Source organism: Phoca vitulina, unplaced genomic scaffold (assembly GCF_004348235.1).
Source record: "Phoca vitulina isolate PV1807 unplaced genomic scaffold, GSC_HSeal_1.0 scaffold35, whole genome shotgun sequence".
Taxonomy (NCBI): Eukaryota; Metazoa; Chordata; class Mammalia; order Carnivora; family Phocidae; genus Phoca; species Phoca vitulina.
Window position 1 is genome coordinate 8,255,202 of NW_022589738.1, and position 18,317 is coordinate 8,273,518.

Sequence of the window (18,317 nt, forward strand, 5' to 3'; positions counted from 1 at the left end):
CTCTTCCACTGAAAATTGTAGATGGTAATTTGAGGTTGAATCATATAAAATTGCTGATATTCGATCATTTTTATCTACAAAAATGATCATTTCATTTGGATCAACCTAATAGTAAGAGCTACACATTTATTGAATCTTCTGTTTTATAGGCACTTTGCTATGTTCCACATGTTGTAGTAGATTACAATGATAGCTTCAAATTTTTTACCCCTCCCTGTATCTGTGTCCTTTGCAATAATATATTTTCAGTACTCACATCACTAGTGGGCTGACCTACCCTGTCCTTCCATTCTGAGCTCAACAACTTGACTTATTTTTGTCAGTGGAACATTAGCATGGGTGAGAGAGTGCAGAGGTTTAAAGTGAACTTTGGCAATGGGGCTTGCCCTCTTTTGCCATGGGAATTTGTCCAGGATAGACTGCTAGAGAATAAGACACAACTAGACGGAGTTAAGGACATCCAGTCATTCCAGCCTAGGCCATCCTAGATCAACTGGCATCCAGCCAACTCTTAGACCTGTTCAGGAGACCAGGTGTGATTAGTATAGCCAACCTCCAGCCAACCTCCAGCTATAAACTTTTAGTTGTATACCCTAGAAGATTTATATCAGTACACATATTATTGTGGCAATAACTAACAGATATAAATGATTCTCTCATTTCATGCACACAACAAATCTATAGGCACTATTATCATCCTCACTGGACAAAAGAAGACACTGTGACCCAGAGAAAAGTTCAGTGAACTGCCCTGGGTCATATTAATAGACAATAAATGAAAGAGGAGAGGTTTGAAATTAGGGAGCCTGGCTTTAGAGGCCATCTTCTAAACAGTATACTGAATGGCTTTGTTCTTGTGAAGATGAGATGAGATTATTTTTTTGAAAGTGCTTTGTCAATGTTAAAGCACACTAAAAATATAAGTCATTATTATGAAGCTGCAACTCCTTTTCAAAGATGCTGTAAAATTCCAACTAAGTTTTTTCTTTGTCTCATAAAAAAAGAAACCCCAGGCAAGCACTAGATGATTTAAAATGCACTGTTCTTTGATATGCCAGTTACATAGGGAAAACTGATAAATGGTGAAATTTAACATGTCACCTTCCTTCCGAATCAGTGATAGACCGCTGCTATTTGCTCGGCAACTACCAAGTAAACAGAAAAATAAAGCCATGGTTTTCTTGGCAAGTGTCATTAAAAATAGATTAAGTTTACAGTAAGTGTAATCTGTAGCATAGATCATACAGATAAAAAACCTGAAGGGGAAATGAAGGCATTAATAAGATATTTCTTAATTTTATGAAGCGTTACACACATCAGACCACTGAACCAAAATAACCTAGGGAAATAGCAATGAAACAGGCATTTATTCCTCAGCTTCGAGGAGGCATGCAAATACAAATGGTGCAAAACAAGAAGCTGATTATGCCTGGAAATTGGAATAAACATAAAAAAGAAAAGTCTGGAGATGCTAATAGGCATTAAGTTTATGAGGTGTGACTTTATTTACATGGAATATTCTCTATGGGCATGAATTTTTTAAATTCCATTTGATTTTTCATTTTTATATATATCGAACATCCCCCCCAAATTTATTATTTTCTTCAAAAAAATAAAAAATAAAACTAGAATGCTACCCTGGGTGAAATGAATAATGGGGAGAACTGAAGAGAAACAGGACTCTCTGTAGAAGGGTGCACCTAAGCTAAGCAAGGCATGACCAGAAGAGGGACTTCTTGATTTGGGAGGCTTTTGTCTGCAGGAGTCCTTTTTTTATAAAACACAGAACTGACACTTTTAGAGAGAAAGAAAGAAAAAAAAGTGAACTTTGAAGAAAGGGGAAGAAAACACAAAAAGGAACCTAAGATGAAACAGAACAGGAAAAGGGAGTTCTCCAGAAAGCATAACTAAGACAAAACCTATTGCTTCATCAATGTCTCCAAAAGATCCTAGCCTTGATTTCACTGTTTCCTATTTTAATCATTTGTTTATCCTCTGGTAATTGTCACCTAATTGTCTCTGTCCTCTGAAATAGGACAGAGGGAGAATGCTCAGAAGAGCTTTGCTCTGGAGTGCCTTTCTCTAGTATTCAGCTTTGAACACAAACTATTCAGTCATCCCTTCATTCAACTTATTCATTAACTAGCAAACATCTACTGAGAGAAATGATAACTTCTCATTAGGGGCTGGGCATATACAAGCTCTGCTTTGAGAAAACTGACCCTGCTTAGTGCAGATTTGGATAGCACTTTTATCCTGACCATGACACCTTCATAACCTCCCACCATCTTTTCAGGTGAAATTCTGTGACCCTTAGTCTCCTCATACTGTACTTGATCAGAGGAGGTAGCTTTGTATCCTTCTTGCTGAATTTTACCTTATTGTCATTGCTTCATTGTCTGAGCCTGTCAATGGTTTTCAATCCTGACAGTTTAATCCTACAATGCTATATGCAAATTTTTATGTATTCTTAAAAGTCATTGAAAAAATTTTTCACAGGCCAAATGACTAAGAACAAACAAACAAGCAAACAAAAAAACCTGAAAAAATTGGCACTCTATTGCATGGCTGCTGGGCATACAAATTGATACTACTGCTTTGGAAAACTGCTTGGAAATACTTATTAAGTTGAACATGTGAATTTCCCCCAAGAACCCATCAATTATATTCCAAATTATAAATACACAACAGAACTGTGTATACAGCTTATCAGGGGATTTGTACAAGAATAATCATACCATCAATATTTGTAATAGTCCAAACTGAGAGCAGACTATACGTCCAGCCACAGTAGAATGGATAAATAAATTGTGGCATCTTCATATAATGGAATACTATAGAGCAGTGAGATGGACAAACTACAGCTTACATGCATCAATACGGGTAAATCTCAAGGACATAATGTTGAACAAACTAAGACAGAAACAAAACTACTGCATGAGTCCACTTTCCTGGGTTCAGAAACCAGACTAAATAAAACTATAATGTATAAGGATGAATAGTTATATGGTGAGGCTATTTAAAAAAAAAAAAAGGAAGCAAGGAAATTATTATCTCTAGAGTGGGGGAAATGGGAGGACAGTAATGAGAGAAGCATGACAATTTCGGTTTTTTGATCTCGGTTATGTTATATGGATGTTCACTCCATGATAAATTACTGGGCTCTATATATGCATTTGTACACTTTCGTGTGTGTTTTATTTCACAATAAAAAAGATTTAAAAACAAACAATATTAATTAGAACATCATGTATGGAAGCACCTCTACATGATTATCTTCTGGTTTATCTAAATTCCGTTAGCCTAAGCTGCCATTAATCATCATGCTTTTTTTAAATGGTTGCTTTTATAGAGAGCAAATCTTTCAAATAAACTACTTAAAGTCTTATCCAATATTTTCACCATTATTATTTTGTGAATAAGTGACATGTTATTAGCCTGGGATTGCTAGGCTGGAAACATAGAAGATAAATAGATAAGTCTCCCAAAATTAAAGACACTGAAAAATAATAACTAAGATATATGACAACTCTTCTTAAATCTCAGATGTTTTAATCATAACTAAGAGCTAATTCTGAGGTGAAAAGTCTTTTAATCACTTACAAATAAGTAATAACCATATTTCATTAATCCTAAGACATATTTTCTCACACCTGTGAAATCAGAGTGCATCTTATAATCAACTGCACCCTCAATCTTTGTCAGCCTAGATCATAGTTAAGGTCCTCCAGAGAGAATTTTCATTTGCTTTTGCCAGCCAACTTCAGGCACTACCCATCTGAGACCATTTTAAATTAAATTCTCCGCTTGAGGTTTCTTGGACCACACTGGAAGTGTGAATTCAGACCTCAAACCTGCATGAGTACTGACTAGTTGTTCAGATTTGCCACCCAGTGTCGAGGTTGAAATATTAAGGTTCCCTTGCCGTTCCTTTCTCTGTGGCCACTCTATTGAGTTGCTTAGTTTTATACTGAAGCTATAGCCTTTGGTGACCCAGTTTTAGTCAGAGGAGACCGTTCCTCCACCCAATCTTGGTTTTTCCTTTCTTATTGGTACATAAAGTCTTACAATCAGTGGTGTCTTAGATTATACAAGATACAGGTCCCAGGTAGAAATTTGCTTTTTTTTTCCCAAAAGAAAGTATTTACCCTACAGTTGAACAGGAAAACCCAGATTGATTCTTACATATATCATTTTGTTTAACCATGTATTAATTTTGTTCAAAATCTTGCTATATACCCTGTATCATTAAAGTATCAGGTTGTAATAAAATTAGTGGACTTACCTTGGGAACTGCAAGTATTCCACAATATAGGGCAGAATTTTTGTTTCTGTGTGCAATGCTTTGTGTTCCCTCCTTGAATTAGGAGACCTGTGAAGTCTCAGATTATACCTTTAATAATGTCCCATGACCTTGTACAACATTGGGCCCATATTAAAGACACAGTAAAACTTAGTGAATATTTGGAGGACTGAGAAACAAACATGCAGTTTGCAACAAACAAAGAAAACTTCTGTAAATAGGGTCGTCCGTGAGTGTGGGCACCCAAATGCAAAGGAAAGGTCAACATCTGGGCACAGAAGCAAGGAGCGCTTCTTGGTTGGTCTTCGTTATGAAAATATTTTGGCCTTGGCAGGATTAGATATTATGGAAGAGTGCTTGGGAGGGGATTGGGAATCCTATCTACAATGCTTGCTCCAACAGATTCAATTCACAGCCTTAGCAGGTAATAAAAGAAGCCTCTGGACCATGTAAGGGATTGCCCAGGCATAGCTAGGTGTACTGGACATTTTATGTATTAATGCCAATCTCAAATAAATCACTTTTCTGGTCTGCTGTGGGAGGAAAGGATATTTCTGTCAGTAAGTGAATGGAGGATTACTGACTTGCTGACCTTTCCTGACTGTGATAAAAGATGACTTCTTTCCTTTCAGCAATACTTTAAAAATGGAAATTGCTCTTTTAAATGTAGGATGTGAGAATGAAGGAGGGAGCCCACTATTATTCCATAAATAGATGGTGGCAGAGGGCACCCCTTGGGAAAGGGAGAAATTCTCATTAGGGCTATTTTTCTGAGACTTGTCAGTATGCATGTGTTTGCATTTAAAGACTGGAGAAAGGAGGAAGCGAGTCCTGACCGGATGTATTTTTAAGACTCTATTCTTATTCCTGAAGCATTTAAATATAGTGTGTAAAATACAGCAGTCCTAAATGCCTTGTGCTGTGTTTGTTATGTGGATTCTTATGTCATTTTCCTGATGAAGGAATCAGGAATGCAAAATTGTTTTGCCTTGCATTATTAGATCCACATAAGAATGGAAAATACCAAGGCATGTATTTTCCCTTGACCCAGGAAATGGGATAGTTGCTGGTATTTCAAAAAACAAATGGCTTTGCTGCTTAGACCACAGGAAAAAAGAATGTGCTAAAGGATTAAACTTTTTGTTAAATGTGTTCAAGGATCTTTTGAAGGCCTGAGAAATGTAAACAAATGAGAAAAATGATGATGTAGGGTATTTAGTGATATCAAATACTGAAACAACTAAAATGGGCCAGAGAAAGTCCTACCATATCCCTGAAGTCTTCTATCACTTAAGTCTTAAGGAACCCTTTTCTCAATAGTACCAGCTGTCAGAACCACTCTGTCTCACGTTGTGCGTGCATGTGGCTTCTCTGGGCAATTTGAAGATATTATTCACAGAAAGAAGGGATCGTGTATTATACCAGTGGTGATGAATCAGTTTGTCTTAAGGGCATGAGGCCATCTGCTGTCATCCAGAGTCACAGAAAAAATGTCCATCAAAGCTGAAATTCACATGAATCAATAGAACTTTATTTTGAAATTAAATAGGAAAAAAACCCAAAACACCTCTCAAAGTGGATGACTTAGCCCCTGGATGAAAGCTGTGGAGTTGACAGTTAATTTGACTGCCTGTAATACTTTGCACCAAGAAGTAAAAAATTCATCCTAGTATGTCATGTAAACACCTAAATATTTTTTGGTCTCATTGCAAGAAAGAACAGTCCTCCTCTTGAAGTTGTTAGTATCTATGTCGTAGTGCATCTGATATTGAAATACATATTTCATCAGTGGATTTTCATGAACAAGTAATGTTCTTTTCTTAAAACACACACACACACACACACACACGCACAGATTTGCGTTTAGGCAGACACAATAGCAAGAATGGGGGAGGTTTTACTTCCCATCCCTTGTTTAATCCTAGAATGATTTGGGAACACAAATGCAGGGGAGATTAAGTCTTCGACCTTGGGTTTAGTTGTCTGTGCTTGTATATAACTACTTTGTCATGTGTTGGAGCCACTGTGTAGCCAAAAGAGGATCCAAGAATAACTGTAACCATTAGGTTGACTTGCTTAAGCAGCCACGCAGATCAGATCTCTGGAGAAGTTGGATGAGTAGACTCTTTTACTATATGCAGTTACTGGGTTTGCTCCAAAATGCTTGATTCTACTTGGGTTTGATTTACTTGAGCCCAAAGCAGCACTAGAGTGACGGTAATGGAAACTTTGGTTGATAATAATATTGTGTGTGTGAGGGGCTCCTGGGTTTCTCAGTCGGTTGAGTGTCTACCTTCGGCTCAGATCATGATCTCCTAGTCCTGGGATCCAGGCCCTACTCAGCGTGGAGTCTGCTTCTCTCTCTCTCCTTCTGCCCCTCCCCCCTGCTCATTTTCTCTCTCTCTCTCTCTCACTCTCAAGTAGATAAATAAAATCTTTAAAAAAGATATTGTGTGTGTGTGAGGTATTACTCTGAAATCCTCAAGATAAGCCATAAATTCAAAGATAGAGGCAAAGTCAGCAAGACCGGCATTCTTGGAGAACACATGTGAATGGTGCTCTCTGGGGTTGTGCAAAGCAACAGCTCTTAGGGGCTAATGTAGATTGCCAGTACGTTCTAGATGTAAGATGTAAGAGAAATTACCATGAGTGGCTTCTGAGATTCCAGGGCAGCTTTTGTGCCATCTAATAATTATTGATCTTTCCCCCTTAGCATATGACTTTGATCCTGGAAAAAGTATGCACAGAGAAGGGAGAGTTTACATTAAAATCTTTTCACTGAGCTACATTGTACTGTTAATGAGGCATTGTAATGTGAATGAGACAAGTGGGAGTAAATTTTGATGGGGAAATGGAATGTTGGGCGCCCTGCGTTGGGATGGGAAGTGTGCCAAGAAATCTTCCCAGTTCTTTTTTGGACTTTTAGCAGAACCTGAATATTGAACCCTCTAATGAAGGGTGCTTTGTCTAACAGAAGGTTCTATTGGTTCCAAGTAAAACTGGTTTAATCAAAACAGGAAATTATTGGAAGGACACGGGAGTACTTCGTGGAACACAGGCAGCTTGACCTTACTAGGAATTGGTACTCTTTCCCACTCTCTGGGTGTTACATGGTCCTTCTTGACTGCTTCTCTCTGCATATCTATTTCATTCCTTTATTCTCTGCAGTTTTTCTTTGCATCCCTGCACACACCCCCAATACCCCATGGTTTATGCATTTTATTACTAGCTACATGCAGAGACCAATTCCAAATTAATGGGCAAGAGAAGCAGAGGAGGCTAGCTTAAGGCAGGAACCATCTCTGCTGTAATTACCTCTGACCAGGGGTGCAGGGTCATGTGGTGCAAATATGGCCGCCTGCCAAGTCCTCTACTGTTCTCAGAAAAATCATTATGGGTGGAGCATAGACTCCAAAGCTAATCAATTACACCAACCTGGCAGGTTTCTGCTCTCATACCTTCACAGTCTTATACCACACAGTTATGACTAAATGGTAAAACTTGAAAGATCCAGCTGTTTGATCTCCTTTTCCTGTAGATATTTTCCCCCAATCCTTACTCTGACTATAACTTTGTATTTCCATTAAATTGTAAATCTAAAAATGCTCCAGTTCCAAAATAGATAATATGCAAACCCTTCTAAGCATATAAATGCATGAAATTTGTACATATTTATAATAATAAATCAAAACCAGCCTTAGTTTAGGAAAATAGCATATTACATGTGTTTTCCCTGTCCAAACAGCACAATAGTCAAAGAAACCTAACTGAAGCCAAACAGTGCTTTTGGTTTGAATGGGCATAAGAAGTCTTAGTGGTTGCCTCAACTTCTAGAACATTTCTAATTCAAAAATGCTATCCAGTCATTGACAGCAGGAGGTTGGATCCTGGTGTGTAGGATCATACCTGAACTTGCTAAAGCTCAAAGACCTGGCTAAATATGTACTAATATTTATTGACTTTTGATACAGATAGGGAAAAAATAATTTTATACAGGCCTGAAGAAATGGGAGAAAGTAACTCAAAGTACTCCATGTCTTGAAAATTGGCTAGAAAGATGTGCTAAATATCAAGGCTTGCACAGAAATACCCTGAGAATAGATTTTTCCAAAATTCTCCTTCATTAAGCAGCATTTAAAAATATCAAGGTCTTCAGAAAATATAACTGGAAATTTTATGTGAAACCTTATACCTCCATAAGGATTTCTATATTATGTCAAATTTATGCCAAATTTGTTCCAACAGTGAACAGCATTCAGAGGGTGGAGTTGAAAGAGAAACAATTTTCATTATCATAAGTGTTAAATGTTTTATTATTTAGGGGAGCAAAATTTGCCTCCTCAAAATGTGTCTTTTGGCCTGTGGATTACTTTAGGCTGATTGTTTTTAAGAAACAGATGACTCAAGGAGTTTTTCTTTTTTGCTTCTTCCATAACTGCCTGAAAGGATTTAGATAGAGGATCTGCTCCAGGGGAGAGCTATCACCACAGATAACTATAGTATAATATGAACTGGGTGCAGTGGACAGGGAGGAAACTAGCAAGTCCTGTTTGATCCAAATCCTCTGTGTCCCATTGTTTCTGGAATGCTCAGCAAATATTGTTTACCAAACACTGATTTTTTCATATTCCTGGGAATTGCCTTCCTTCCCTTTGTAGGCCCAGACCCCTACCCACTTCTCCTTAGCTCAACTGCCTGACTGCCTGTGGGCCTCATAATCTTATAGAGTCCCCATATGTACATAATTAAATTTGATTTTTTCCTGTTTATCTGTCTCGTATCAATTTAATTCTTAAGACTAGCCGAAAAACAAAAAACAAAAACTTGAATGGTAGAGGAAAATTTTTCCTTCCCAATGATTACAATTTCTCATTTTGCTTCTTTCAGACACATCACTATGCAAATAATTAACACAACCATAATAGCTAGATAATGCTTAAGAAGAATCACCTAAATGTTAAATATTGGAAAATTGTTCTTGACATCAGGAGTTGCCACATTCCCACTGAGCAGTGATATAGCCACAAAGGGGTACTTAGTCTCCAAAAACACTTTGATAGAGAAGTTTGTGTGTGGGAGAGTTTCCCAAGCATGAGAGCATTATGTTTTTTTTAGTTAACACATGGTATCAAGGAGTTAACACGAGGTATCGGTTAACACAAGGTATCTCCTCCATTTATCCCTTAACAGTGTAATCCCTCATTCATAATAATTTCATCTGTTCAGACTTAAAACAATTTCTTGGAACCTTTCTTGTGAACGATATTTAAAAAAAATAGGCTGTTTATTTCTTATTTTACCTTTATAATGATAAATTCAAAGCAGCCAAGGAGCAGTCTTCAGTACGACCATCACATGTATGTAATGTGTAATTATTATTATATATAATTAGTATATATGTTTATTAGTATATATATATATGTTTAGATACTATTTTCTTCATTAATTCTTGTCACATGCAGAAATTGAAGTATTCAAGGTTTTTGTTGGTTTGATGACATGATTTTCCAGTACTCGTTCCAAGTTTCTTTTATAATTATTATTCCTATGAAGTCATTCAACTTGGAAATAATTGCTTGCCAGAACTGAGTTTCTCTGGTGAACCACTCAACACAGCTTTAGTTTTATAAAGAACACCATTCTTTGTGTGCTGTTAATCTTGGCTTCGAAACACCACATATTATTCTTCCCACTTGAACAGTTCAGCTCCTGTTCTCTTAGTTATACTTTGGAACCATTAGACTTACTGCTGGAATATAAATGTCTGAGTCACCCAGCTGGTGACTCTTTGAAAACAGATTTTCCAAGTATAGATATATGGACTCTCTGCTCATAGCAACACGTAGTTGTTAAAAATCTGAGGACTTCTCAAATAGTCTGAAGACCTGCCTCATACAAGAAAAATTGTTGGCATTTTATTAGATGGCATTTTGTTACTTAGTCTGATCTTAACTTTGGCATTCAGTAGCTATGATACCACATTCCAATAGTTGACACAGAAGTTAAGTTATTCAAATAAATTAGTGCTTCCAGTGAAAATACTAAGCACATCATCCTAATTTTTATTTGCTCCTTTAATCCCATCTAAGGTTGTGCTTCTGAAAAGCTATTAACAGGTTATAAGAATTTGATAAATCAGAAATTCAGGTATTCAGTGGATTATTCTACAGAACAGAAAATAATTTCACTACCAATTTATTTTCTAACCCAGACGACTTAAAAACCTTCAAAATGGGACACTGTGTTGACATAGGATGGACCCGACTTAATAAAAGAAACTGCTAACAGGCTATATGGCCATTATGGCAGAGCAAATTGAAAACGCTTTCCTGTTTCATGTTCACAATGAAATCTCTGAAGGCCAAGGATTTTCCCTTGTCAAATCAGAGTGAAGTTATGTCTCCATGTCTTCCAAATTCAGAGAAAGTGGGTCATGGATAATTATCAGGCAGGACATGTTTGTAAAAGTGTTTTGCTCATGAGAATTCTGTATACAAATGAAAGTACTTTATACTGAAAACGTAATACATCAAATGAATGATGCTACCCCATCAAATTAGAATATAATAAGGCCGTTGGAAAGGAAAATCTCCAAAATGATAGAAAATGTTGAATTTATAGCTGTCAAATATGCATACTTCTGGAAGTTTGACATTAAATATAGCATAGGGTTGCAGATGATTTACAGTATTTTTTTGGCAGAAAAGAGTTCTGTGAACCTTTCAAGACTGAAGGGTTCGTATGAGACATGAAAGGATATCCTAACAAAAATATGTACTTCATGTTCAAACTGATTTTAGCAACACAAGAAAGTTTATTCGATTACATGTGGTTCTATTTATATCTTCAAGAAAAATTTCTGGCAACCATACAAATGCATTTTATTGCCTCATTTAAATTTCTTTCCAAGTACACTCACCATTTATATACACAAAGGTGAAGCGAAATTTCGACTTTAATTTTATGGATTTGTTCACATGCGCATGCGCGTGTGCACGGACAATGGAGCATGCCTCTGTAATTAAAAGTGAGAAATAATGCAGGAGGGGCTGTTTTAACCTACCTTGCAAACACCGAAAACGAAACAAAAGCCAAAACAGAGTATCGACCCTTTTGCTATTCCTGTTTCTAATTGTGTCATTAGAGTAGGAAAAGCAGTAGCCTGCGCTGTATCTCCTTCCTGTGCATTTCAAAACAAAGTTTAAAGAGACATTTAACATTCTTTCTTTCTCTTAGTGTTTATATAACTCAACTGCAGGGGACAGAAAGAATCTTGGGAGAGAATATGAAACAAAACTAGTTTTAAAAAGTTTTACATAAAATGAGCATGCCATGGCAGGTTCTGTTTTCTAGGTAATATATATTATAAAGGAGAACATGAACTTGCAGACGTGTAATTTGGGAACCTGTTAATGGGTCTACACAGCAGAGAAGACACAAGTCAAACCACATCAGTGAAACCACTTTTATTTTTATTTTTTCCACATAGATAACTTCATGTCAGCTACAAAAATCAGGAAATGAAGAACCGATCGCGAAACTGCAAACTCAAAACCACTGGAGTGATAAACAGGTTTCCCCCAGAGGACTGTTAGAAAAAATAACCAGAATACCATGGATTCATATTTAAGTAGTAAACATGTCATATATTTAAAAATAATAAATATAGAACAGCAGTAGAGAAACTATAGCATAAACAGCATGAAGTATAATTTTATTTTTTAAGACAGATGAAATTTCTAGGCACAGTTTTAGGCATTAAAGAGGACACAGAGGCATAGGTTAGTGTGCGCTGCTCTGTACAAAAATACAGTCTGAATAAATTACATTGCTAGCCATACAATTAGACGTCACTTACCAGTCAGTTCATTGCATGTTTAATAATATACAGGTACATGCTAATCCATATATATCATTTATATTTCAAACACATAGGTCTCTCTATATTTGTCTTTAAAATTTACATGTTGAACTTACAAAAAGCTAAATAGTTGTGCAAGAAATCCAAGTAACTAGCCCTGATGAGTACTTTATGCTCTATATGTGTATGCGTATATATCGCTCTAAGATAAACAATGGATTTATAGTCAACAGTTTTGCTTGTAAGAAAACATCAAACAAACCTAAAGCTGCAAAGACGTAATGTAGGTGAAAATTCACGTGTGTTCATTCTGATAGACGAAAAGTATTTCGGATAAGCAACAATTTTCGTGTTGTACTGAGCTTGTTAGTCATGAAATACTTTCAAATATTAGTGATGGTAGAAATACAACATAGGGCTCTTCACTGGGAAGGGGAGAAAACTTATATAAGAAATCTACCTTTGAGTGTACTACAAATATGTGTGCCTTAGCCTATAACATAGTCTGTCATTTTCCAGCCTGTCATACTGACAGAGAATGAAAACTTGGTAAGACTCGAGATGTGATATCGGTCTAACAGCACACTGCATCCCCTGCTAGGACTAAGAAAAGTGCCTCACTGATGTCAGCCCCCAAGTACTGTTCTCCCATTATTCAGGAATAAAGAGACTCTCTCACAATAGAGAATGTTTAGTAGCCAAAATCCCTATCCAACAAATACCGTATTTCTCATGCTGCTCTGACAATATGCAATTAACTGCAAGACAGTCTGGCCCAGATTTCACTATTTTTCAAGAAAATTGCTTCAGAAGATTCTATGATACTAATATCTTTCTGGAAAACTTCCACCCATAGTTTCTTATGAGTCTATAGAGAATCATATACTTTTATAAAGGTTTCTCTCTAGGATGCATTTAATTACTTTTGTCTGTCATTGCTAAAGTAAGATCAAGCCTGGTTCTTCATATTTACTTTGTGATTCTATAGAGAAGTCACAAGATGGAAGGGTTTTTTTTTTTTTAAGCGTTTGAATAATAAAACAGATTTTTTTCCCTGTTGTTCTGGCAACAGTTCTTAAGACAAGCTGAAAGCAGAACTCTGCTCTGGGAGATAAAGCAAATTATTAAATACTATTGATGTGGTCCTGCTCTTAACGGATTTTGCAATACAATAGAACATAAGTAGGTTTTAAATGATTTTTCCAATGCTTCTTTCTGCAAAAGGGCCAAAACCAGGACATACTGTTTTAGTGTCTTTGTTAACAAAAATAACTATCTATAACTTTTATATTAGAACTGTATTATTTGATATAAAAATATGTTTATAATTAAACTATCCAAATTTGTGTATTAAACAGGATTAATGCAAGTTTGCAGTGTGAGATTAGTTGCAAACTTATTCCCTATCATTGATATTTCCTTCCTTCCATTTGAACAGCCAACAAATGATTCCCTTAACATAAATCCATCATAATTGTGTGCAGAAATCAGCCCGTTAGTTAACTTCAGAGGACCAGGTGATAACCAGATGAATTCTACTCCTCTACTGAGACATTTAGACATTTCTATAAATCTATCACTATTCTTTTATTTTTTAATAAAGACATTTAAAGTACTTGAAAAAAAGCAGCCTTCTATTTTACTGAACTTTTAACAAAATGATCATTCTAATTGCTACTCTCTTTTGAACTACAGTGCTTGCAGAAGAATCATGAATTTTCAGATTAACACCATTTCAATTTTTCTTCTTATACAATTCTATTAAAACTTTCCAGTGAAACAGTAGAGAACACAGAGCAAAAGCTTTAAGGTATATGTACTTTTGTACAGTAAATAAGTGTGAATACCAATCTAAGCCTCTTAACGTGTACAAGGTTAGTGTTCAAATCACTTCACTAGAGCAAATATTACTTTTATGTGTAATAGGCAAATGCATGTATTGGAGTAGGGAACAACTTATTACCATTTATACTAATGGTTCACCTTCTATAAAAATATTTAAGCTTGTTACATATGCACAATTATTTGCAGTAATGTTTGGTAAATGATTTAAAGGGTACTTCGGACAAAAGCAACTCATGCATATTTCTTTCTAGTTGCCCCAAGGAAAGCAGAGACTCCCAATTTTCCTCATTCTAGATATGGCTGAGGCACAACTGCTAACCGCACAATGAAAAGCACATGTCTCCAAGTCTTGACTCCCTTCCTGGGGAGAAGCTGATTGCCAAAGCATTGCCTATATAGACCCTTCACTTGTCAAGAAAAATGACATGAACATATTGGAAGTTTGCAGCATTTGCCTATGTCTAATCAGCTCTCTTAATTTGTACAGGTCCCTAAAATGGATGTAAAAGCTGGTTATGATGTTGACAGCCAAAAGGCAAAAGATATTAAATCAACTGAGGAAACTGCTTGATGCTCCACATGTGTTTTAGAAAACAGTGAGTTAGAAAAGATAACAGACGTAATCCTTTTGTTGGATGGTTGGTTGTTTTTTAAAATGTGAGACTGTTGGTTCTAGTAGTAGTCTTCGTAGTTCTTAGGGTTCAGGCAATAAAGGATGGCACCCCCAAACGAAAATATAGTTGCACCCCAGGCCAGGCCATAACCCCAGTTGAACTCATGGTAAATTTTCAAGCTCACAGTTTCAATGAACTTGATTGGGTAAAGGACCAGGCTGCAAACCTGTAAAACAACTGAAAGAAAAGCAAATAGAAATTAGGAAAGTGTTCTTTGCAGGAAATAAAACGATACAACATATAAATATATATATGTATGAGAATTGCTTTGTAATCAAACATAAAAGCCAAAAAATTTGAAGCACTGCTTATTCCAGATGGTATACCTTAAAACATTAGCAATTTTGTCTTTAACACTGTTTCACAATATAGTAAGAATTACTCTACTAGCAATTAGTAACTCCCCATAATAGTACTTGATGAAATAATTAGTGCAATAATTTACAAGAGCATACAAAGTAGTGATTCTCACTTTATAGACATACATATATAAGCTCAACAAAACAAAACCTGTAAATAGTTCCCCGAGAACAGTGACCACAAATACCCGAAACCCTTGCTATTTATTTATGCTCTTGAGGAACTGAGGAATTCAAATTCATTTGTACTGATGAAAGTGGTCAAGCTGTGATTTAAGACGTGCTTTTCTTGCTGCTGCTTCTCCATACCACGTAACTCAGCCGATGATTCTAGCAACTCCTACCATGATGCCTTTGCTTATATTCCTCTGATCAAAAACGATTTTCATTCCTTTCCTCTCATCCTTCAAAAGGGGCTCAAAAGTCATCTTTGTCAAGAAGCCACATCCAATTAAACCTTTGTGTTAGATATAACAGATGACATTTATATATTTATTCTTCACCTACTTTCAAAAAAGAATGAAATCAATGAAGGCATAGGAGCTAATGGTACTGAAAACATCAGCTAATGCTAGCTACTACCATCGAGACAAAACTCAGCTCTTCGTTCTCAGCTAACTCTCGGTTCTTAAGTCAGTTGTCAGTCAGGGCTAAAGGGGAACTGTGATGAGTCATACCTGATTTAAAAAAAAAAAAAAAATTCATCAGGAAAGGGAAGGGTTGTTGTTTTTTCTTATATATCTAAAATTAAAGTGGTCCTTATCCTGTTGATATTTCTATATGGGAGACACTGGATTACACAAGAGATGTCTTCCATTCAAAATCATAACTGCATATTGCATCTACTGTATAATTTCTACTATATTTCAATCAACTTAACTAGAATTTATGGGATGCATCTGCCTCATTCTCTACTATAGGACAGCTTCTACCCTCAAGAAACAATCTTAAAAAATCTGGGTACTATGTACTATGGGGCAGGGGTTGGCAAACTACCAAATCTGGTCCGCTGTTTGTTTTTGAAAATAAGTTTTCTTGGAACACAACCAGGCTCGTTCATGTACTGTCCGCGTTACAAAGCAGAGCTTGGATAGTTGCAAGAAAAACCATGCAGCTCACGAAGCCGGAAGTGCTTACTATCTGGCCCTGTATAAAAAAAAAAGTTTGCCAACCCCTGATACATCAAGTAAATGTTTAGTGAAAATGATTATTATTTAACTCATCTTAAAAATACTGTAAATTCCAAATGCACAACAACAAACACATGAACAATTATGGAGACAAGAATAAAATTTTATATAGTAAAAAAAGATACAGTTTATTACCTTTTTTAGAAAGAGCAGTAGGATGGATAGCGTATTTAATTAAACTGGAGTTTTGTGCTTTAAAGTCTATGCTCATCTATTCTCAGTACCTATAAAAGATCCTTATTACCAATATGATTAATGTTCCCAGAAAGTCTACATTAATGGTCCTCTCTCTAGCATAAAATTGATGAACTCCAGAAAATTCATGAGGGTGTGATTCCACAAAATCATTCCATTCTGTAAGGTTCTGACTAGGGGGTCAAGTAACTTTTCTGGAGCCAGATATAAGAATTTGAAACATTTTTGCCATGTAGCTCAACACTGCGCCTACCACACTTCCATACTATGGAGAGTGGATGGATAAATAGGTCCATATAAAAGGAGAATCTCTTGGCATCCAAAATGAACATCACATCTTGTTTATAGTTTAAAAGTCTTAGAAAAGGTTTTAAGTCATTGTTAGGACAACTGACAGCTCATTATATAACCCATACTTCCTCTACTTCCAGCAAGTGCTAAATGTGTATTAATTAAAAAAATTAAAAAAGTCAGCTGGCTCTGTGACTTTGTGAGGGAAAGGGTGGTTTCATGTATTAAATGTCTTAAAACTAACAAGAAGTCAATTACTATCAACCATGAACTACAGAAAAACATTGCAAAGTTAGTAAGTAAGTTTAAAAGATAAAAAGGCAATTTCTCCTCAGGCTCCTATACTCTGGTCACTAGTCAAAGCATGACTGATCTTGCCAGTAGGTGACTGAAATACAAATGTGAAGTAGGAATAGTCATTTATTTACTCATTCGACAAATTCATTCATTCAATAAAAGTTTGAACCAAATGGTACAGTTTAAGGCATGGGTGACAAAAGTCGCTACCCTCATGGGGAGGCTGTCCATTAAGAAACAGACACAGAACATGGCAGGTATTGCCAAGAGACGTGAAAAATACAAGAACGCCAGAAAACCAGATAGAGGGATGCAGGCTGCTCTTTCAGATCAAAAGCTGGGGAAAGCCTCTTTAGGGGAGGAGTCATTTGAGGACAGACCTGAATGAAGTGAGGGGGGCAGGTCAATCAAATGGGGAGTGAGCAATCTGGGTGGGGCAGGACGTGAGACGTGAGACGTGAGACGTGAGACAGAAGAGAGAAGCAGGGGCCCATCCGGGATGGACCTGTGAACCACGGGCGGGGGTCCGGATTTTCTTCTTAGTGTGATGGACACCTGCTAAAGGAGTTTGAGCAGAGAGGTAATAACTGATCTGAATTCTATTCTAGAAGGATTATATGGGTTCTTTTGTGAAAGAGCCAGTCCCTAGGGTGAGTTGTTTACCTAGGCTGCTTTTAATATTCATTTCAATGTGTTTTATTTAGCAAATATTTGGCCTCCTTGGTATAATACAATGACATAATTTCCCTCTAGTGGAAAAGTGGAAATACAACTCCATTAGGCTCCACTGGCATATTCTCCTGAGCAGCTTTCTTAGAGATAAAGCTTTATTGTGTTGTAGCCAGATGAAAATTACCCTAAAACGCTTTATGCCTCTGCATTATTTTACTCTCTTTAGAATCACTGAGAGAAATGCATGTAATAGCAAAACTGAGAAAAAAACATATATAAGCCGGCATTTGTAAATAACTTTTTCCATTTAATAAAAATACACAGAGGCAGGTAAAAATGCCTCCTTGCCTTTTGTAGATGGTGTGAAGGGAAAAACAAATACACAAACCAAGTCCAGAACTCAAGAAAACATCATCACACTTACATTTCTACTTTACCACCAATCAGTGAAACATAATAGGCATCGGCTATGGTATTCTCTATGCTCTACCTCAGGGGCAACATTAGTGAAGTTGTGTAGCATTTTAGAATTTAAAGGGAATTTGAAGTTCATTTTATACCTCTCTCCACTCTTTTGAAAAGAGGCAACGAAACTAGTAACCATGAAATTGTGTGGAGAGGCATGACAAG

General features: G+C 36.4%; 1 protein-coding gene across 1 annotated transcript in view; it reads right to left on the reverse strand.

The window, feature by feature from the left end:
- Positions 1-11,754: 11,754 nt before the first annotated feature.
- TMEM47 (transmembrane protein 47) overlaps positions 11,755-18,317 on the reverse strand; it is a 29,257-nt gene continuing 22,694 nt past the window's right edge. Inside the window, exon 3 of the mRNA XM_032426652.1 lies at positions 11,755-14,860. Within this exon, the coding sequence (XP_032282543.1) occupies positions 14,682-14,860 (179 nt within the window). The 3' untranslated portion in view covers positions 11,755-14,681. The remainder of the gene's footprint in view (positions 14,861-18,317) is intronic.